The sequence below is a fragment of the Atractosteus spatula genome, chromosome 2 (genome assembly GCF_055471065.1).
Source record: "Atractosteus spatula isolate fAtrSpa1 chromosome 2, fAtrSpa1.hap1, whole genome shotgun sequence".
Classification (NCBI taxonomy): Eukaryota; Metazoa; Chordata; class Actinopteri; order Semionotiformes; family Lepisosteidae; genus Atractosteus; species Atractosteus spatula.
In genome coordinates this window covers 6,369,178-6,391,894 of record NC_142707.1, presented here as the reverse complement: position 1 = coordinate 6,391,894, position 22,717 = coordinate 6,369,178, and the positions used below count along the sequence as shown (strand labels likewise).

Here is a 22,717-nt window from a genome sequence, read left to right as displayed (position 1 = left end):
TGCTCAGCATCACATCCAGCCTGTGCCCGTGTCTGGTGTCAGAGTGTGCGTCACTCCTCTGGTGTGGTGTCAGGGTATGTTAGAGCAGCTGCTGAGAAAAACTGGACTGGCGGCAGTAAGTGACACCACGCAGCCTCTGATATGACGTTCTTTAAACACGGCCAGGACCTTGAATGAGTCTTTGTTTGCTAAAAATACACACTAACGTACAGTATGTGTTACGTTACCTCCGCTTGTCAGGAGCAATATGTCATATAGCAAGAATCCTTACTTCAGGTCCATGTGGTCTCCTGATTTCTGTTCCATTCTGATGTTTTAATTACCCAACGGAGCTCATTAGCAGACTAAAACACTCCCACTAGGTCAAGATTCCTCTGGCTTTTAGCACAACCTGTACTTTTGCGTTTAATTTAAAACATCAGGTCATGGATGATTTGCTTAAGAGATGAATGTCATTGACTGAAACACATCTTTTCACTGTTCTTACACAAGATGTTTGATATAATAATTTATTGCATTCCATCCCAAATGCCCCAAAGCACTTTACATATACTGGGAGGAGACCCACCACATCACTGTAACAGAGCAGCCTCCACCTGGGTGAGGCACAACAGTGTTAGATCAGGTACAGATGTGAGGAATAACTTCTCAATTACCAGCTGAATTAAAGACATGATTGTGCAGGCTTACAGTGGAATTTATCCAGTAGATATCCACTTACACAAAGAGCTATGGGCTCTTTAATGACCAAGGAGTTAGGACCTTAGTTTAAGGCCTCATCTGAAGAGCAGTGCCTCCTATAGCACAGTGTTCTCTACCACTTTACTGGGGCATTGGTTCTGCTTCAGAGAGATGGTCCACCTCTGGTCCACCAGTACCACTTAAAGCAGCAGCCTGGTTTTCCTCAGAGGTCTTCCATCCCAGTACTGATCAAATCTTTCCTTGGTTAGCTTTTGACTTCTGAGGAGATCAGGTGAAAATAATGCTAATAATTCTGTCTATCAATCCAAAATCCAAAATGTAGTGCTCAGCCTAGTAATTTTACTGTAATTCTCCTAGTATTACTAAAAGAATTACTGTGGCTAGTACTTTAAATAATAATGAAAATAATACAAGTATTAAGAGTTATTACCTGTTTTTTTTTCCCAAAGCAAACACAAAGGACAGAAGAGTGCAAGTGGAACAGCCCTTCCCTGGAAAATGAAAGACAAAGCATGGGTCACCCTCTCCAACAAATAGTAAAAACATCATGGAGATCACAAGAACTGACCTATTGGTGCCCAGTCATTATTACATCAAACCAGCTGTACATCCTGAAGTAGATGTAATAACATCTGGCAACCCACTGAAGCTTAGCAGGTGTGAGCCTGGCCAGGACCTGGATGAGAGACCTCCTGGGAAAAATTAAGGCTGTTGCTGGTAGTGGTGTTAGTGGGGCCAGTAGAGGGTGCTCACCCTGTGGTCTGTATGGGACCTAATGCCACTGTATAGTGATGGAGACACTATACTGTAAAAATGCGCTGTCCTTTGGATGAGACGTAAAACCAAGGTGGTCATTTCTCATAAAGAGCAGGGATGTTACCCATGCGTCCTGGCCAAAGTTCCCCCTGGCCTTTACCAGTCTTGGCCTCCTAATAATCCCCATCTATGAACTAGCTTCATTACTCTGTTCTCCTCCTCACTGACAGCTGTAGCTGATGTATGGTGAGCATACTGGTGCACTATGGCTGCTGTCGCATTATCCAAGTGGGGCTGCACATTGGTGGTGGTGGAGGGGAGTCCCCATCACCTGTAAAGCGCCTTGGGTGGAGTGTCCAGAAAAGCGGTATATACTGTAAGTGTAAGCAATTATTATTATCCTCTATGGGTGGATGTAACACTGCCACTACTATTAATCATACTTAATGGCACTGACCACTTTATAATAAAACTTGGCTTTAACCACAATATTGCCTAGATGTCTTCATGAGAAATAATAACACCAGAGCTCATCATCTCTTCTGTTGTTATCTCAGCTCCATCAGCAGTTCCTTCTAGCACCTGTGATTCATATTGTACTGTACTGTACATCCTTCACAGGACACAGTAGGATGTGTGTCCCTCTAGTGGCCTTATACCAACATTACAACTCACTCCTCTCACCAGTTTTGATCTGATGAGATTCCTCATTTTTGACCAGTGTTTATTACCACCTGTGAGTGTACAAATACTGATTACAAGCTTAACAGCAGCACCCATGTTAAAGGCAGATCTGTAGAATCCTTGCTCTCTTGTGCACATTATGCACCATGAAGTTAACGCCGAGCCAATTTGTGTCCCCTCAAGCAAGAAAGGAGAATATCAACATGCACTGCAAGAATTTTAACAAGGATGAATAAAATGTGAATATACCATTCCTGTATTGCCACACCTCAATAGATGTTCTGATCAATTAAAATCCTACTTATGGCATATAAAGAACCTCTATATGATGCAAAGGAACAGGTAAAAATTTATTCCATGCTAAAAGAAAAGAAACACAATATTTCAGCTGTGTAACCTTCTTGACACAGTTGTGTTTCTTTTCTTCTCTTTTCAGCATGGAATAAACCTTTACTTGTTCCTTTGCAGCCTACGCATGCTGACACAGCTCCTACTTGAACTGCTTCAGCTCTATATGATTGTCAGCTTATCCATCCCTTTTCCCACCGCTTCATCCGATACAGGGTCACAGGGGGAGACGGAGCCTATCCCAGCAAGCAACGGGTGCAAGTCAGGATACACTCTGGACGGAATGCCAAGCACAGGCACAAACGTGCGCGCATGCACGCACAAATGCACACACGGGTCAATGTTCTCAGAAACCACTTAACCTACTAGTATGTCTTTGGACTGTAGGAGGAAATTGGAACACATGGAAACCTATGCAAGCTAGGGAAGAACATGCAAACACTGCACAGCTGTTAACTCGCATGGCTAAAAAACGCATATGATCCCATATGTCCCCAATCTGACAGTCTGCAGCCCTGCTTGGAGTCCTGAAGCAGAAAAAATTCAGTTAACCATGTGCTCATCTAAAAAAACCCTAAACTGTGGCATGATCAGCCACCATGTGCCACCACCAAGAAAGGTGCCTTCTGTTGATGTTTGATACTGTATAACTAAGATAAAATCAAGTCAAAAATGAATTTTGGAAGAGCTGCATAAGTAAACTCTAAAACCTGCACTGAAAAATATGTACTCCTATTATAACAAAACCAACTTTAATATCCTGACTCCAGAAATATTCCTATAATATGCTTTGTTAATCATTTCCAACACATTGTGAGACTCATCTTAATTATACCACATTCAGCAAAATAAAGATTGATTTTTCTACCTGAATGTATCATGTCGGCTGAGACACTATGAGCCCTTCAAATTCAGCATGTAATAATACAGTGTTCAACAGAGCATGTCATACAGTTAACTAGAAATTCTTGCAGTGTGTCCATATTCACATGCAAACACATACAGTATAAGCACAACGGGATTCCATTAGAAATAGGTGTTGTGTTAAAGAAAGTGAGCTTATTCCGATATTTAATTTACACTGCGACTGTGGATGAAAGGAGACACTCGCTGACGGTAACACAATTTTCCAAGTCCCAAAATGAACAAAACTTCATTTTTCTCTGAAATTAGATAATTATGTAGAATAAATTGCTGTATCTCACAGATGAATACTACCGCACTGTGTTCTTTTTTTAATTTAAGTTCAATCTAGAACATTTGACAAGGAGAGCACTTACTAAAAGAAAATTGTTACTGTGGTAGGTTTATACTGGGAATTGTGGTTGCTCCCCATGTGTGTGGAATAACGACAATTCCCATAATGGAACACAGGTTCATTCCTGATGGTGTGTTCGATGCAACTGCCAAGATGGATTCAAATTCATGTCTCAAGATTTGGAGGCAAGATACTGAGTACTTCAATTAATTTACATTGTTCTCACAAACTGGAAGTAGGAAACCTCAATGTCTAGATATAATCTTTTATAGCAGGAAAGTTTATGTCAGCATACCTTTTTTACAAAACAATTTAGTTGCCCAGAACTGTTTTACTGATCTGCTTAGGAGGAATATTTGCAGGAATTGTAACTGACACTGACATGCTGTTCCTAAATGGGATTAGCTGCCAAGTGGAGATTGGAAGGTTTTTTTCCTGATGCATTCAAGGATACAATCTTTAGGCGTTATAGCACCACAACATCTATAAAATAATTTGATATTACTGAGATCCTCCTCCTGGAAGGCTACTATAGATCAAGTAAACATTTGATTCAAATTAAATGATCAAGTTATTAAAGAACCCAGGGTAGAATGACACTGGCAGAGCACCCCTCCCCCCGGACTAGGAGTGACAGGGGCTGCTGTTTCACTGGGAGGTAAGAGAACATATATCGACTAACCCCAGCTCACCCAGACTCAAATACCAGTCACAGTTGTCCAGTGACATAAACCCAACTCAAATCCCAGTTACATTTGGTTAGTGACATGACTTAGACTCAAATACCAGTTACAGTTGGCTAGTGACTGTAACTCAGGTTCCAGTCACAGTTGGTTAGTGACGTGACCCAGACTCAGATTCATGATCCTGGATAACAGATCTTTACCCAAGCTAAAAGCAAATTCTTCTAATGGTTAAGCTAAGGCTTCAAATTAATCTTTGGTTGTATTAAAAGAAACAGACTTTCTAATCTTGCCATAGCAAAGGTGGAATTCCAACACAGACTGACTTTTAAACTCGGAGAAATCAGATGAATCATACTGCTGTTGACACTTTGCTCCATTGCCCTTATATGAAGATAATGTGATTTAAAGTGTGGAAATGGCACAGAAGGTTTGCTGAATGAACTTGACCAATACACTACCTGTTCTCAAGTCTGGAATGTTAGTACAGTACAATTTGATTAGGTATGGGCAAAAAAATGTGCATGCTTGGAAATCTTACATGCATTCCAACATGTGGGTATCACAACCAGTATTATTTAAGTTATATTAGATGAGTACAAAAATCTTACAGTAAAAATAGTTCTATTCATGGTCAGAAAACTTTGCTTAATGTGGGGAGGAGTCAAAATGTTGCACCTTTTTAGAGAATTAGGTAATGCAACTTATTTTAATAAGCACAAATGATTTTGCCCATGCTCATTTCAACAGCGATGCTATATACAGTAGATACCATAATACAATTATAATCACTAATACTACTCATTAATGTTCCATAAAAAAGAATTGCAAACTGTTGCATAACTGAGCAAATCAAATAATTTAAGTAGCCTGTCATGAAAACTCTGATTAGCAATAATAAGAACAACGTTCTGATAAAACATACAATGTTATACCCAAACACAGTGCCTTGCAAAAGTATTCTATCCCTTTAAAAGTTTCCACATTTTATGTTGCTGTCTGAGACTGTAATCATGACATGAATGTATGCAATCAATTCCACACCAATAAACCTAAAAAATTATGTTAGTGGTGATTAAAAAAAAATAAACTTAGCAGTTGCATATGATTTTGACCCTGGGAAAACAGCTAACTGGTTAGGTATATACAGTACACAGCACAACAGTGAGTTTGAAAGATTTGCAAAGTTCTTTGTCTGAAATGGAAGGTTTTTATTCATACATCAACTACATCATGGTCCCTAGCCTAAATGGTTGAGTGGTAAAAAAGACACCTACAGGTACTGGACTCATCTTATGTCTTAAATGCGATGAGTTGCAATCATGAAACACAGGGTTTTAGAGTCATACAAGACTCAAACTTTTTTTGTCAAAACAACTGAAATGTAGATTTTTTTTATTTCATCTGGACAGTGACGTGACGCACAAGGCCTAAGCCACATTGACAAGTGGCCTGTATACAAAACTGTTCATTTTAATCAATACAGTTTTTAAAACAAATGTTCATTTGAAAACAATTATATAGGTCAATTATATATATCATTTCATATATATATATATTTCTGTCAAGGGGGAATACTTCTGCAAGGCTTTGTGTGATATCAGCAATTTATAAAGCTATCTCTGAGGTCATGGAAATCAGATGAACAGGACTAACAAGCAGGTGCCCCATTCCCTACTACCACAGGCACTTCAAACAGAACCAAAATTATGCTTTGCGTCTGCCTCATTTGAAGTGGAGAGATAAGACCATTTCCCCGTTATGAGACAGACAACATCATGCATAGTGAAAGTTCAAATGAAAACCAGGCAGTCCATATAAACAGATAGATCTCACCAATCGGACTGTGCTTTGAGATGGTGATAGATTAGGGCATTTCTTCTGTAGTTCTGATTTTTTGTGGACGTGAAGTCAAACCACGGAAAAAAGCCGAGTTATTTATGGCCTACTTTTAGGGCTTTAGCATTGCACACATGTGCTTATTTTAAGTATTAAGAGGGTTGGGACATATAGCCACAAATTGTAACATATATGGGATCTATCAAGTCTGGTGCTGGTTCTTCTTCACAAGACATATGGAATTCTGGATGAGTGTAAGTACTGCTGCATTTTCATCCTTCATGCTTTCCCATCTGGTCAAAAGCTGCTTGGGCACAATTTGACTTTGTCCAAGGAGATAACGACCCAGAACAGACTTCCAAGAAATGTTGCGGTTTGTTTTTAATATTAGTTTTGTATACAACAAACTTGCAAAGAAACCTAATAAAGATTTTTTATAATAGAGAAATATATGCCATATCTGCATGCAAATCGTCTTAACTACCAGACTTTGAGGGGCTGTAATAAATTTTTCACACTGCAGCGGTTTACACCAGAATGAAACCTCATCAAGATAACAGAGAACTTATGTCGAATACAAAATATAAAACAGCACCATTAGAATGGAAAAATATTCCTGGGTGAGGGAGACAGTGTGTGAATGTGTTTGGGAGGGGGGCATGCCCTAGAAGAATTTTCCACTAAACAGTGGCTAAATAAAAAACAAAGCATAAAAACCAAGCTATTAAGTTGTTTCACTGTTTTGCATTGTTAAACAGAACAAGATGCTGGTGGCATTTGTTTTTACCCTGCTTTTTGCCTGCAGGCAATCAGGTTGTATATCAACTCGAAACAGCCAAAAGCGCTCTCTCATGCCCATGCCTCTTATCACTTCATAAAGATGAAAGAAGTCAAATATTTTAGGATGATGATCTATCCCTTTTCCTCTCTTCCAGTGTTTTTAAGTAACTGAGCTCTGCTTGCAGCTCTTTTTACAGTACCATGCAGGATGTGTCTTGACCTGATCTGTACACTGAACATTTGCACACCAAATTATGTCTCATTGAAGTTTTATCGCATGGCTCTACAATTTGTTTTACGCCATATAAATGAAAAACTCAATGTAATGTCCGGTTTGTGCTCACAATACTTTACATACCTGCCTTTAATGTCAATGTACAGTACCAGTCCAATAACAACTAACATTACTACTTTATCTGCCTGACATATTTATCCAAAATGATTTATATTTACAGCTATAGTATGTACACAGCTGGGTATTTTCCTGGAACAACTTGGGTACCTCATTCAAGAGTACCCCGCTCAAAGCATAAAAGTACAGTATGTTCTGTTCATGGATTTGAACTTACCAGTTAGAAGTCTAGATCCCTAACTACTGCTCCCCAAAAGCATGAAACCAGTAACACAGGTACTGACAAGTAGTACAACTTTGAACCTGAACAGAAAGATACCGATGGATATGCAGTTCCAATGTGACGAGAAGCAAGGAAGGAACAGGCCTTGTGAAATTTATCATGTTAATTATGGAGATGGAGGATATAAATCGCAGCACTACAAGACAAAGCAGTCTTACAATGACAACACAGCAAGTTTTCATTTCTTTATGGTGATAGCATATTTTTTACTGAAAACAGACTGCGCTGTGGTTTCTATTGTTTCCTCTTTAAACTGGAAAGGGCTTTTTTACCTTCTCATTTAAGAAATGATTTGCTAAGTAAATAATTTTCTGAACATACCAGACTCGTGGAGTCTGATGAGTAGGCATCGTGTTACCAACAGAATCAAAACGGGATAAATGGATCACCTCAAACGGTCTTGGTCAGACCACGGTCAACACAGGTTTCATGGTAGACCAAATAAGAACCTTGTTCACAACGTTCAAAAGAGCACTCAATTTCTGCTTCACTAAAGCAGAATATGTACACTACTTTGGGTTGATTCCATAATGAAGTAAGCAAAATATTTAATTAATCTAGTGGGGAGGCCAGGTGGTTGTTAATTGAGTGCTATTATGCAAGGCTGTGTTGCTTCTGAAGTGAGAATATCCAAATCATAGGTGATACACAAACATGGGGATTACATAAAAATTGGTTCGATTTGTGTCTCATGAGCAGCTCTTTCAAGAACAGGACCCCATAAGTAACCCCTGTGCAGAAGGGGCCCACCTTTCCACACTCACTTGGCAGATCTGCCCATATGTGCAATACGGAGGTGTGAAGCATTAACCAGGCCATAAGGATCTTATTTTGTAAAGTGCGCACTGATTGCAGCACATGTTCATAAGAATTTTGCCCCTTCGCTCCTCCTGCCTACCTCACCTCTTCACACTCCCCCATAGCTAAAAGTCAACTGCTGAGGCTACATTAAAGATTGTCAAGGTTAGCTGCCCTGGTGTCTTCCAGGTCTCAGGTTATTGGCATGTCCTGTTGGTCTGCCTCTGGACACTATAAACACAAAGTAAAGGAATATTGTAACTACGGCGAGGAGTAATAGCTGTGGAACAAGCAGTGGTAGCTGCAGTTAACTGTACAGCGTGAAACGCCTCCTGCATTTCCTTACTTTTCGAATCCGTTGTAATCCATCAGCAATGATTCCCGGGGAAGGGGTGAGACACGGTAATGATTTATTGCTGCAGCTGCCCTTAACGATCAATTGCTGCAGGTCGTTCTGTCAGACAAGGCTGATAGGGAAGTTACAGGGTCGATAATATTTAATATTCAGATCTTTCGTATACATCTATGTGTCGATCTGCTTTTTATAGCCGTCCTTTCCGTTGTCACCGTTGTGGGGAAACCTGCGCTCCGGTATTGACCGCTGCACCTACTGCAGTTCGCCTACGCGCTGGTCTTCACAGGTCACCTTATTCATACCAGAGCGCGTCTTGATGAAGCAGCAGCAGCGACGTGCCTACAGACCGCGCAAAGACCCGTGCCGCACGTGTTTTCCTGATGGTGCCTGCGGAATACTGCAAGTGTAATAGCGCGTTCTTGGGGTATAAAATACTTAAAATCTCAACACTGCCTTGAAAAAAAAATGACAGCTTTTTCCAATCCTAATCTGTAAATCGCCTGAAACACAATCAACCAATTTGAGATTAGTTTACATATTGCCTGGTTACAGGGTTAACCACTCTTCGATTAAAAACAGACTCAAACCTAGCGTTAAAACGTAATGATGAAGGTATTACCAAGCCCATTCTTTGACAATAGGTGGTAGTTCTTCAACAGTAACAGTTCTGTTAGCATATCCTGTAGATTTGTAGATCTGCTAGTGCTTTTACATTCCCTTATTATGCCAGTCATTAACGTTTATTTTTCCGCAGACTAATCGAAATACTTTTATACACGTTTAGCTGAATTTGCCTAGACAGAAAGCAGAAACTGTTTTCACTAGATAGGCGGAACTGATACCCGAGTCATTAAACGCAAAAATTAAAACATATTTGCGTGGCCACTTCATGACCGCTCCGCAGAGTGTGCGTATGGTTTGCTCGTATCTTGTTGGCATTAAGAAGAAAAATCAACTATGGGGTTTCCTATACATCATTTAAGTCAATAATCGTCCGGTTTATCTCAGAGTGAAACAAATCATCTCTCGTGACAACAAAAGGTCTCATGAATATTTGTATGTGATGTAAATGCCAAAGAGATAAAACCCAAAAGGAGATTTGAATAATTTGTGTCATTATCCGTCCAAGACATTTTCAAAATAACACAGATCGCTAAATATTTGACTATGAACTCTGTAAGCTTTCACGTTTTAAAAGTTTAACGACTAAAAGTAGACCCTTGTGGAATTTAAACACCACTAATGAGGAAACAGCACACCCGTACCGCCAGCCGAGATCGGTAAAACGAAAGTAAAGTCAACAAACCCGGATTGTTAGCAAACGTTCTCGGTCGCGCAGTGAGGCGGTTTATCGAGCCCAGGCTAACTACTGCTCGGATTTAAGAAGTAGCAGAAAAAATGTCAGTCAGTGGCACTACAGTACATCACACCGCTGCTTGCTAGTTAAATAAAATCAGGTAGAACTTCATCATAGTGTAAGGTGAAATGTGAAATTAATCGTACTCTTTTGGATACATTAGTAAACATAAGCAACTTTAACTCTCCCCCTCCCCGCACATTTTTCCTAATTTCTACTCACCTGAAACTTTAACGAAAGCGGTTGTTTTTAGGAATAGATAATCGATACCCCCCCAAAATTAAATGCTTGAAGGATTCAACTGCAATGCAGATTCAGTCGATATATTATAGTATATTACGATATTATGGTTTCAGTTTAGTAAAAAAAAAAGTTAAAGGAAAATACAATTTATTAGTTCCATATGAGGTAAAACTGGAAAGATTTTTATATCTAATCCCGGTTCACCAACATTATGTTCATCGTGTGTTTCACTCTTTCAGAGGAAAGGACTGCACGTACTGTAACAGCAAAACTTTCAAAGTGGGAAAGTCCAACTGACCTTGGTATAAAAAAAATCGCACTTTTCGTGGTATTTGAGTGTTTAAATATATAACATTTCACAAACAAGAGAACGCAGTCTTTAGGGTGGTAAACAATAATTCAATAATTGATGTAAACCTAAATTGCAATGAAAAATAACTTTTTCACAGTTCAGCCTGCCGCATGCTCTGTTCTCTCATCATGTTATTTTCAATATACTGTAGTTATTTTTATAACTTCTCTCAATGGTAGTTTGTATGGTATTATTTGAGCACCTCAGCCTAGATGCGTAACTGCATGATCTAGAAACGTTTACTGAAAATAATAACAGAGAAAAAATAAAAGACGTGTAACCAGTCATTTTAAAAAAAGCTATCTACTATGTCGCCAACATACCGAGCTACCTTGTAGATATAGGCTGCTTAATCGTAATTCATGTTGGAACTGCGTTATGGATAAAACTATGGATTCACATTCAGGCGCAGTGCAATTAAAACGCATTGTTCAGAAACCTGCACTTTCTCGCGTGTAAATGAAACTATGCAGTATTCCATCAATAAATCCTTTCCTTCATTTTCTGACGACAATAAGAGAGTTGGTGATTTTAAAAAAACGCAAGTTACAGTACAGAGAGTGAAACTAAACATTATTTCTAATATTTTAGAACCCTGCCAATGAAATGCGCACAAGGGACATACTGTACAGTATTCCTAAGAGGATGTTGAATTAACTTGTCAATAGCAAGTTATATTGGATTTCCAAAAGAATGATTTTCTTTACAAAAGATTTTTGTAAGTTCCTCAAAGGCAGCTTAATTTAGTGGAAAATATCGAAGCCAGTAAAAGCCGTCACGGGAGTTTGTGAATGGAGAGGGTTGTGAAATGCTGTGATCTGATTGGACCGACCCGAGGTACTCGTGATGTGCAGTACATTATCATTGAAGGAGAATGCCTATATAAACTGCAGCTTGTGGTTTATTCCAGCACGCAGAAGGAACAAGGTTGCTGTGTGTTAAAGAAAGCGACGGACAGAGCAACCCGACAGAGTTACAAGGAGAAGAAGAAATCTTTAAACAAGACTACTCTTCTAAACATCGTTTCACGCACTTCAGAAACAATGCTTCGCAAGACAGGAATTCTGCTACTTCTTGTGCTCCTTACCTCTGCTTATGAACTGGACCAGAACGAGTCATTCTCACCACGGAGAACGCGGGTTTCCACTCATAGTCCATGTAAGTCGCTGCACTTTCCTGTGTGTTATTTTAAATTTAAATTACATCAAAGTGTTGCCTGCAAAATATGAAAGATCGCTGTGTTGGTGCTAGCGTGCGCCTTTAAAGTGAAAAAGTACTCGCAGAACTGGAGGAGGTCCATAGCCCTAATACAAATATCGTCTGTGAGAAATTAATGCAGAGGGTTTTACTAGGTTAAACCGCGGGCTTTTAAGATTTTTATGTAGTGAGTTACTGAGAGTTTTCAAACTTCCCCGACAGAGCCAGCAGCTGCATTGTTGATTTGGACAGTCGGGTACCACAGTTTCTGCAATATCTACAGTATACACGAAACTGATGCGTCAGCTCGGAATAGCAGAGAAGCTGGAAGACGATTGTGTCAATCGGTTGCCTGCTGATTATAGGATAATTAGAGGATAAGTCTGCACAACCTTAGCTGGCAATCTTGAGACAAGTGGTTTTAAACTCCACCCTACTAATAGATGAAGAGCCAGCAGTAACGTTGATGGACTCCATTAAGCACCTACAGTAGGTGCAGCTGTGCGCATATGAGGGACAACCTGATTCAGGGAGTAAGAGGAGCCGAAGATGGCCTCATTACTTCAATGTACTGTATATTATCCAACAATAGTGGTCTTTGTTCACTGCTATTACAAAAAAATCAGTATATGCCATTAATGTTGCATATATATATATTAAAAGTCGTTTACGGAAAGTTCGAAGTCTGGTTATACAGTTATAACTATCTACCAATTTTTAAGAATGAAGAGTTTACAAAATGTAAATGTTAGAATAAATGATGCAACCTTTGCCGAAGCAGTGATGGGTTAGGACGATTTAAACACTTCTACTTAAGCAATCTTATTGCAAGAAACTTTTTTTTTAAATGCAACTAGATTATCCAACCGCCTGATGATTATCGACCGCATAGTCTGATGAACCGACGAATTGAAGGGGGCGTGTGCCCATCTTGCCTCATTCGTGTGAGTGTAGCAGAACACACTGCGGCTTGCCAGTGTTCTGGTGCTGCCGCCTGGCTCGAGAAGAGCGCGCCCAGAGCCAGCGAGCGTCGACAGAGAGCTGCCAATTCACTAAATATGAAACTGGATGGAAGACCAGCTGCAGACAATAAATTCAAACTGTTTTTGCGGGTACAACCGTTTCTAAACAAGCGCAAGGATTCTGTTTTTATTCATCTAGTACCCAGCAAAATATCGTTTGATTATTAAACGTAACTGATTGGTAAAACTTAAGATACACATTTAAAGATGCCTTTTGACGTGGCTTTTAAATGCGAAGTCCATATGACAATATACAGTACATAGCAGATCGGCGAACAGAGATAACGATATTTTAGCCAATAAGGTAACAGCATTATTGATCGCAGGTTACTAACTGTAGGAGAGCCTATACAACTTTAAGGTTGCTACCGTAGCTTAATGAACCGAAAATCCCGTCAACAGTTGCTCAAAGCAATACGCTCACGCAACGTGACTTGTACTATATCTCAAGCCCATAAATTTAACAAATAAACTTTATAAAAGTGGAAATTCTACCCGCCTTGTATGAGTGTCTGCCTTAGGTCTCATTTTCACTCTGACGCCCTCTTAAAGATTTCATTGAAAAAGCTTGATAACCAAATGAAAGTGTTTCTGCGTTTCAAGCTCAATTCCAAAAGGCGACGATACGCAAAATCTGTGATGCAGCCAGATTGGCGGTGTTTGGCATGTACTGTAGTTTCTTTAACCAGCCGTGAAACCCCACATAGTATTTGCAGAACTTCCTGTCGTACTGTACAGTACGTCGCTGCTGTGGGAACGTGTCCCGGTTCCATGCTTCAGCCTGCCTATCGCAATGGGAAAGCTCCATTCCTGTAAATCCTGGAAACTAGAAAGAATCCAACCCGGCTCACGAACTGCTCTAATCACTTGCAAATGGCAAACCCTACAGCACAATCAATACTGAGACATCAGGAGCCTGCACTAGACGTGCATTTATCACATTTGGATTTCACAATACGGTCGCTCTGCCATGTTTAATACATTTATACGATTTATTTTTTGGCTCTTCAGCTACAGTACAGCTGTGAGAGTAGGTGCTTGAATGCCAGGAACTGCTTGAACTGTTGACAGACCGTTGGTATTGTGGTCTGTTTCGTTCCCATGCATACACTTATGAAGAACAGCACATGGCAATATAAATGATGAAACATGGCAGCAGATTTAAAAGTGAAGGGGACACAACTATAGACACCACTAATAATGCTGAGCATTTTTAAAAGTATGATTTACAGGTGGCAGATGAAATAGTTAACAAGCCTTAAATATGATAATCTAGCTATTTAATCAAACAATACAGTCCTACCATGCTACCATTACACTGAAGTTCTGCTAATATACAAAAGGTCATAAATAGTTTTCATATCTAATTAACAACCTCTCATCTGAACTGTTACCCAACAAAAAGTGAAAGTCGGTATTTTAGAATTACAGACAGGGGTTTTCCACACTCGGGTTTGTAAAGTGGATGTCTCCCATACAGAAAGGCAGGTTTATTCACACCTAGCCCTTGTTTATGCAGTTCGAGTCCTCATTGACCTCAAACTGCATCACAGACACGGGTCTTCAATTAGCAGAGACTATCGGTACGGAAGAGTCCAGATTAAAAATCAAAGTTCCATCCCACCCTCAAGTCCCTATTGTCATATGTGTGTCATTGGCTTTCTGCTCTACTAGGTTCTACTGGTACCTTGATGCACCCATCAAATAAAAAGCTGGCATTCAGCTGTGAGTTTAGCACTTTATGCTTGGTACATTGATTTCAAATAGGCCCAGATCACAAAGGTTGACATGCATGAGTGTAGCAGTGTGTGGATTGGTTTTCTGTTGATTGGCAAGGGGAATGCACAACCAATGCGCCAATGTTTGTCTCACCCTCAATATTAACACAAATGGCACACCAACCGCGTGTTAAGGCCATGTGAACAGATACAATTGACTACTTCTTTTCATCCTTTTACAACCTTAATGCATGTATTTCTAATAGACAAAGTCTCCATATGTATTGCTTGGAATCCATCGGTGCAGATTGGATGTAAATGCATCAAGAGACAGGTGGCCTTAATGCTTCAGTTCAATTCATTTGCTAATATTATTTAATTCATCTTTAGCAGAAGGATCATTATGTGATGGAAGGTCAATTGATGATCAATTCACAATTACCTGTCTTTACTGCACAGTGTTCAATGTTGCTAAGGCAACGTAAACATAATTGGTGTGAAAACACTGGAGCTCTGGAGGGTCTTAAATGGGTTAGATAGGAGGAAATCCCTCTTCCTTGTTCATAACATTTCCTGCCTTTCCTTTCCTATTAGAATGATCAACATCAAAATGTGTAGGATAAATGAACGACATGCACAGTAGCCTAAAACCAAGACCATAAATGCTGATGGCATGAATTGCACTGCACAGCCATTTCAATGGCTGCTAACCAACAGTGAAACAATAAGCGTCATTGTCTATTGATTCCACTGGAAGCTTATGTCTGTCCTGAACCCAAACCTGCTGGGCTAGTCAGCACACATCAAGTCATTAGCATCCATTATTGGGGTTAGTCAGCCAGGTTTTATTTATGTTTCATTGAGCATAATGTGTCTTTATACCACAGACGTGCTTTCCAGTGTCGCACAATAGAGGTCTATACCTTGAACAACCTTCTCTTTCAAGACCCTGCCAAGGATTGTGTTTTTTAATCCGAGAAAGACTTGTACTATTGTAAAACAAGGCTTTATTTTCATGCCTTTTTAAACTATAATGATAATGCAGCAAGGGTAGGTGAAGGGGGAGCCAGTATTAAATCTCTGATGATGTCATTGAGCTACATTAGACAGCTGATAGAGCAGCCAGCATATCAACCTGCGCCAGAATACTGCACAAGGACCTCAGCTAGGTGGATTAAACTTGGTGTACTTGCTAATGGATACCTTCAGTAGAATACACTACACAAGAATGAACAGGCTGTTTTGCAGGCTTATAGACCACTGATAAAGGACCAAGATTAAGTTAAGCACATAACCACTGTGGTTCGTTTAATTCATCAGAGAATGTCCTGAAATTGACTGCACTCTTACATTCTGACTTGTGGCGAAATCTCTGTACTCACTACTACTGCATGTCTTAAGGGACCAGACCTGCAGTTGAATGGGAGACTTCCATAACCACACTGATACTTGGGCATTATACTCGAGACATTCAGGTTCCTAATTTGCTCTTTGCTGTGATTGTGCTCTACTTATGATACGTTCCTGTTGTAACAATGTTTGTGGAAAATTGCTTAATAAAGTATGCATACTAAGCAAAAGATAGCTAAAACACCTCAGTCTGCCAAGAAATAACAGTGATAGGACTATGACATCCAACGGTGCCATTTACTAACTGTAATAATGAATTCTGAAAACTGCCTGGCAAGTAGTAGGTTATTGTCTTGTCACACGTGAATGTAATAGAAACAACAATTCTTGGCCAAAACTAAATGCCAGCAGTAAAATGATCCTGCAGGGTCTTTTCTCCCGCTAAGGACTGTGCGAGCATATCTGTAAGGAACACAATCTTCAGTTTTACATAAAATCTAGATGAGTTCCAATTTTAGGATTTATTTTTACCATGGGAAAGCAATACGAGATGCAAAGGTCCAAGTCTCAGAATTGTATGAATGTTTCAGTACAGTCTCGCAGATGTTGTCGTATCATAGAGCTCTTTCATCCTTGTGACATGTCCCTGTGTCTCTGTCTGTGCAGCGGACGTGGCCCGGTGTCTGAACAGCGCCCTGCAGGTGGGCTGTGGGGCCTTTGCCTGCCTGGAGAACTCCACCTGCGATACAGATGGCATGCATGACATCTGCAAGTCCTTTCTATACAGTGCTGCTAAATTTGACACTCAGGTAAAGATGCACTAAAACTCTTCCACAGCTTTACACTAACCAGCTAAACTGGCAGCTTTTCTGCTCAATCTACAGTAGCTGAACCTCTGCAAGAATAAATTGTACTTATCCCGTTTCCAATCAAAAAAAACAATAGACAAATCGGCCATTGTGGGATAAAGCAGCTTTCAAGTCTCTTTTTCATGAGGATTTGAGTAGATGCAGAACGAGCTCAAATTTCCAGACTTTGTTTCCAATCCGAGCCACTTTTGAACTACAAGATCTGAATTACTTAAGATCTGCATGATGCATGGTATAAAACTGGGGAATATTTTTACATGCGGCTAAAACACTAGACATGTGCTTGTGTGTGAAGTACTAGTGGTCAGTTTGTGCTGAACTGTTAAACCGGGCAGCCGATTTGCTTGCTAACAGATGATTGAATGCGCCTTCATCAGTGAGAGGTTGGGCGATGGGAATGGTGGTAATTGGGTGAACTGGGCCAAGTAGCTTTGCTGTAACCGAGGTCTGCTGTCCGACAGGGCAAGGTCTTCGTGAAGGAGAGCCTGAAGTGCATTGCCAATGGCATCACCTCCAAGGTCTTCCTCACCATCCGGCGCTGCTCCACCTTCCAGAGAATGATCTCCGAGGTGCAGGAGGAGTGCTACAGCAAGCTGGACATTTGTGGGGTGGCCAAGCTGAACCCCGAGGCCATCAGTGAGGTGGCCCAACTGCCCAGCCACTTTCCCAACAGGTACATCTGGCTTCCTGATTGTAGTTTAAGTGCATCATTGCAAAATTACCAGAACCAGACTAGACTGAGCTTATGTGATGGTGCCTTGGTGTATTGTTTACTTTTCAGTGCCTTGATCCTCTAGTATGTTGTGGAGACCTTAGTTCGACCTTAGACATTGTCTGAGGCATGCTAGGAGAGCAGTGCATTAGGAAGTGAGCTCTGAACATGAAAACATAAGAAAGATTACGAACGAGAGGAGGCCATTCCACTCATCTAGTGCATTAGGTAGTATTTAACTGAACCCATGATCTCATCCAGCTGTTTCTTGAATGATGCCAAAGCAACAGCTCCAATATGGATGGGTAGCTTGTTCCATACTCCCATAACCCTTTTTTAAATAGAACTGTTCATTTTGAAGAGGTCTTCTGGATTGACTTTATCACTGCCTTTGAGGATTTTTGAATACTTGCATCTGGTCCCCTTCACATTGTCTCCCATCAAGACAAAAACAGGTTCAGATTCTTCATCCTCTGTCTTGATAGTGCAGGGAATGTATCTGGTTGCTCTTTTCAGAACTGATTCTGGAGCAGCGTTCTCATTTCTATAATATGGTGACCACAGTTGTCCACAATATTCTAAACAAGGCATTACTATTCTGTTCCCTGAAACTGCTTCTGTTGTATCGATTCACATGCAACACTCTCGCAGGAAGGACTCTAGCCTGAGGTCCTGCCTGTTGATCTGTAGCTTTCTCGGTTCTAACAATCCCAACACCTGTCCCGGCAGATACTACAGCAAGCTCCTGCAGAGCCTGATGGAGTGTGACGATGAAACGGTCAGCCTGGTCAGGAGCAGCCTGGTTTCGAGGCTAGGTCCTGAGATGGCCATGCTGTTTCAGCTGCTGCAGAGCAAGCCCTGCCCCTCTTCCTCCTCCTTGTCCTCTCCTGCTGGAGCCGAAGGCCGCAGCAACTGGCGCTGGCCCATTGGGCCCCATGTGTTCAAGATGCAGCCCAACCTGCGCAGGGAGCCCTCCACTCTCTTTTCTAAGAAGCGTTCTGCAGATGACAGCTCGTAATGGTCACACATGCACTGCAACACCTGCTCTTCCATGGGGTGTGTAAGATTCTGAACTTTTACCAAAGTAAAAAAGGATATCCGATCTCACTTAAGCAAAAATCACATGCAGTCATCATAAAGTTCATATCAGATGTTATCAGTATGAAAATTTGCTAACTCATAGTAAAGGCTTACATGCATATGGAGTGCATGCTTTACAGGGTAATGATGCCAATTTATGATGCTTAAAAAAAATGAAATTATTAATTTACAGAATTTCCCATATCAGATCCAAAGCATTATTTTTATCTCTGAAGCCCAGCAATCTATAACCTTGGGAAAACCATTCTGTTGAGTTGCTTTCTGTTTGAATTATTACTCAAAGTAAAAGAAAACAAATTTTAAGAAACGTGAAATTGGACTGCATGTGATTTTGACTAAAGGACCAGCAGAGATCCTATTTGATAAATTATGATTAAATTTAAAAAGTGAGCTAGATTTCACAAGAGTACTTGGTAACACTTTGTTTAAACAGAGAAATATCAGGGACATCTCATTTGCATACCACAGTTCTCCTAAGTCACTGATCAATCAGTCATTGTAGTTGCTCCCTGTTTGTTCAAATTTACTTCAATGAAATACTCTCTCCTCCAGCCTTGGTTAATGCAGTTTCCTGTCTCTTGCCCTCCTGTGTCACAGTAAATACAGTAGCATCCCACTGGAGCCCGAAGCAACAATCTTTGGTGTCATGGGTTCACTATATCCCACGCACATAATATTAAAATAAAAATTAAAAAAAGTTGTTCCCTTGGCATGAAGAAATATTCCAAACGCATATCTGGAGGTATTTATGTTTTAATAACACACAAGCTGAATGTTTGGTACTATAGTTCCTGTAAAGTATTCTATATTGAAGTTTGACACAGGAAACTGTATTACTTTGAATTACATCAATATAACTACAAACGATGTCACCAGATTTTGCCAGAAAGAACCCATATTAACTTAAGTGTGCAATGTGTAATTGTAGAGTACCCAATGGACCAAATGATTTCCAAGGACAGATATTAATAGCTTCTCTGTACTCATAATAAAGAGCAGAGGTGAATTCCTATGTAACTGGGCATCTGTGTAGATTGTAAGGAATATGAAATGACTATTTAAAAGCAGTTTGTTATATTATTGATATTTATTTTCCTACTTGCTAATTCTATTTTATTTAATATATTCATGTTATTTGATGAAATTGCAGTTGATATTACTTTTGTATGCTAGAATTAGGTTAGAACTTTAAATATTAAAATATGGTTCTGTTTTCGCTCCCATTAAAATGGGACATGCTGAATCTAAATGAGATGACATTCTCCAAGGTGTCTTTTAATTGGCTGAATAGGATACATGTTATGACTCTGTGCTGGCCATAGACGAACATGTATACCATTCTAGTCAGAATCTTCGTAGGTAGTGTGATAAGGGACCATATCTGAAACGACACTACTTTTAAGCTTGTAACTCCTGTCTTATCAGAATCTATAAGATTAGATACATTGCAGGACCTTTGAAATTGTTGTTGCATTTATTAAAATCCCAAAGGAACTAAATTAGGGCAGAATTAACTAAGTAGATTTAAAGAAGGTGTGCTGTTGAGATTTCTTTGTAATAAAATTTATAAGACTCGGTTACACACTATGTAAGAAATTGCAAGGTGTCACTTTTCCAGTTTTGTTACACTATGCAGTATATTGGTAAAAAGGTTTAATCACTCCTCTGTAAAGATTACAAGAAAATAAAACACAGCAGCAAAACAAAATTTGAATTTGAAACAAATTCTTGCAATAGGGGAATAAGCTGCAAAGAGCTTAACTTTTGTTTGCTAGGGATTTCTCAACTGGTATTTTCCTTACAAAAAGCTTATGTGCTGAAAAGCACAAGGTCTGAAGCATCACAGTACACAGTCATGCTTCAGGTGAGAAGACATAGTGTTGCCATAGCAGCACAGGCCAAAAAACATTTCCAGGCCTCTCTTGTTCATATATGAACCCGATGCCTGGCAATGTGAATGTACTGGTTCCCATCTTTGTGGGAAGAGTCAAAAAGAACTCCCATCTCCACACTTGTGATCTGTGGATCAGAAAAGCTAAATAAATTCTGCATAAATTCCAATTTTTGTTTCTTCAAAAGAACATTTTGATATTTTCTGTTTTAGTTGCTTTATGGGGTACAGATCCTTATTTAGTTAGCTGAGCAATGAATATATTAGATATAAAGAAAAAATTAAGAAGTAGAAAAACCAACACAGAAAGTGTACATGCAACACATGCAGTGTGTATCCAGAAACGGTTTCCCTTTAACATGCACTTTGTTCTCTCTTATGACCACTATACAAGGGCATTTAAGCATTCAGCACTTGCCATTACTCAGTCATTTTTCTAAAGATTATGCTTAAGGTAAAACATCAGTACATTTAATAGGCTTGTGCTTCTAGACACAGTCCTATGGGTTTAAATGTTTCCTGTATTTCTGAAACACCAGTACCATCACACAGCACTATATGTGCTGCTATACAAGGACAATTTCTCAGCTGTGTGATATGGAGTAACTCCTGTTTACTTTGCACAGTAAATCTAACAAAATCTAATTTGGTTCCTAAGCTCCTTGCAAGTTTATGCAGAGGTCAAATTATAAAAATGTTCACCTTTTTCAGAGCTATAAATTCCAGTGTAAGCTTGGGAAAGAAAAGAATTAGCTTTCCTGTGTGAATATTCTGATTTCTACACAGAATTTTTAATTTGATTAAGGAGTAAATTACTTTGATTTTGTTAAGGATTTCTGTCTGTATTTATGTGGCATAAGAATAGCTCTTAAGGGGCAAGAGTTTCACCCTTTTTGCTTGATTGTTGTTGGGATACCTGCTTAACACACATTGCCATCTGCTGGAGAAATACTGAAACTGATACTTTGAATAGGAGTTTCTAATGCTCTTCTTCCTCTGTGTAGGACTCAAAGAGCTGAAAGGCTTAGTAAACCTTAGAGAATGTACATCAGGTCTGTGTCAGTCAAATGTTGGAGAGTGGGTGCCTAAGTTTCTTAAAAGTTGATAAATTCACAAAATGTCAAATGTAGACTAGTTTACCTAGTCCGTAAAGGTATAATGTTAACAACTACGAAACGTAGATCTCCAACCCTACATGCAGTGGTAAGAATCTCTGGTGGAAGAGGGGTTTTGGAGAGTTGTTAACACTTGCTTTAAAGACTAATACTTTTCAACTATCCGAATCAATGAGAGGAGAAGATATGAGAAATATGCAGAGAAGCTATATTTAACAGGGCCAGACTGAATTGAAAATAAAACACACCTCTCAATATTCTCTGATGCCAAGTATAGGCCCCACCCATGAAGACTCTCCAGTGGAGCAGACTGCTCTATCGGTTAGTCATTCCATCACCTCTAGTTCAGTCAGTGGAAACAAAGTTCTGACCACACTGTCGGGGTTTTGCCATGGCAGAAGCAGTTTGCACTTGGAGGTGGAAAATATGGCATTTATTTCAGTAGGAAGCTAACTTGGAAATGTTTCTCTTGTCCAGAGTTCTGAGAACTCAAAGGGCCAACAGGTGCCTTAGCTGAGGTTTGGGCACTCCTATGTAAGAATAATGAAATTACGGTACTCCTTTCTTTCCTATCAAGACTTGAAATGAATCACATTTTCCACTTAGGGGCTATATTATGCCAGTTGACACTTTAGTCATATTCTTTCCACATGCTTTGTAATCCAAACACTTATATTTGCCAATCAGTTGAATCAGACAATCAACGGGTGATCAGTTTCTGGAGATTTTTGTTGAAGTACACTATGTACGCATGATTGAACATTGTGATTTATTTGCACTTTAAAATGTTTTTTTTTATTTCTTCTTTGTGCCATTCATTTGCAGCTATGTATTTAAAACTGAGAAAGACAAATACATCGACTATGTTTTGTTTGGCTGATTAAAGGAATAAAGAATGATCTTATCTGGCATATGTCATTAAATTCAGTTGGTGTTGTCTGGTTCTTCTAGT

At 39.6% G+C, this 22,717-nt stretch overlaps 1 protein-coding gene across 1 annotated transcript; it reads left to right on the top strand.

Annotated features, from left to right (window-relative positions):
- The first annotated feature begins 11,833 nt into the window (after positions 1 to 11,833).
- stc1 (stanniocalcin 1) lies at positions 11,834 to 18,676 on the top strand. The gene is made up of 4 exons (XM_088907774.1): positions 11,834 to 11,948; positions 16,744 to 16,886; positions 17,408 to 17,619; positions 18,388 to 18,676. Exons 1-4 carry the CDS (start codon positions 11,834 to 11,836, stop codon positions 18,674 to 18,676), a joined length of 759 nt encoding a protein of 252 aa, XP_088763900.1.
- The last annotated feature ends 4,041 nt before the right edge of the window (positions 18,677 to 22,717 follow it).

What these genes read in the sequence shown, in the direction of transcription:
- stc1 (XM_088907774.1), top strand. Translation starts at nt 11,834, where the DNA reads ATGCTTCGCAAGACAGGAATTCTGCTACTTCTTGTGCTCCTTACCTCT. An exon ending in CTGCTAAATTTGACACTCAG is followed by an intron (nt 16,887 to 17,407) that starts GTAAAGATGCAC and finishes GCTGTCCGACAG; the next exon opens with GGCAAGGTCTTCGTGAAGGA. An exon ending in CCCAGCCACTTTCCCAACAG is followed by an intron (nt 17,620 to 18,387) that starts GTACATCTGGCT and finishes CTGTCCCGGCAG; the next exon opens with ATACTACAGCAAGCTCCTGC.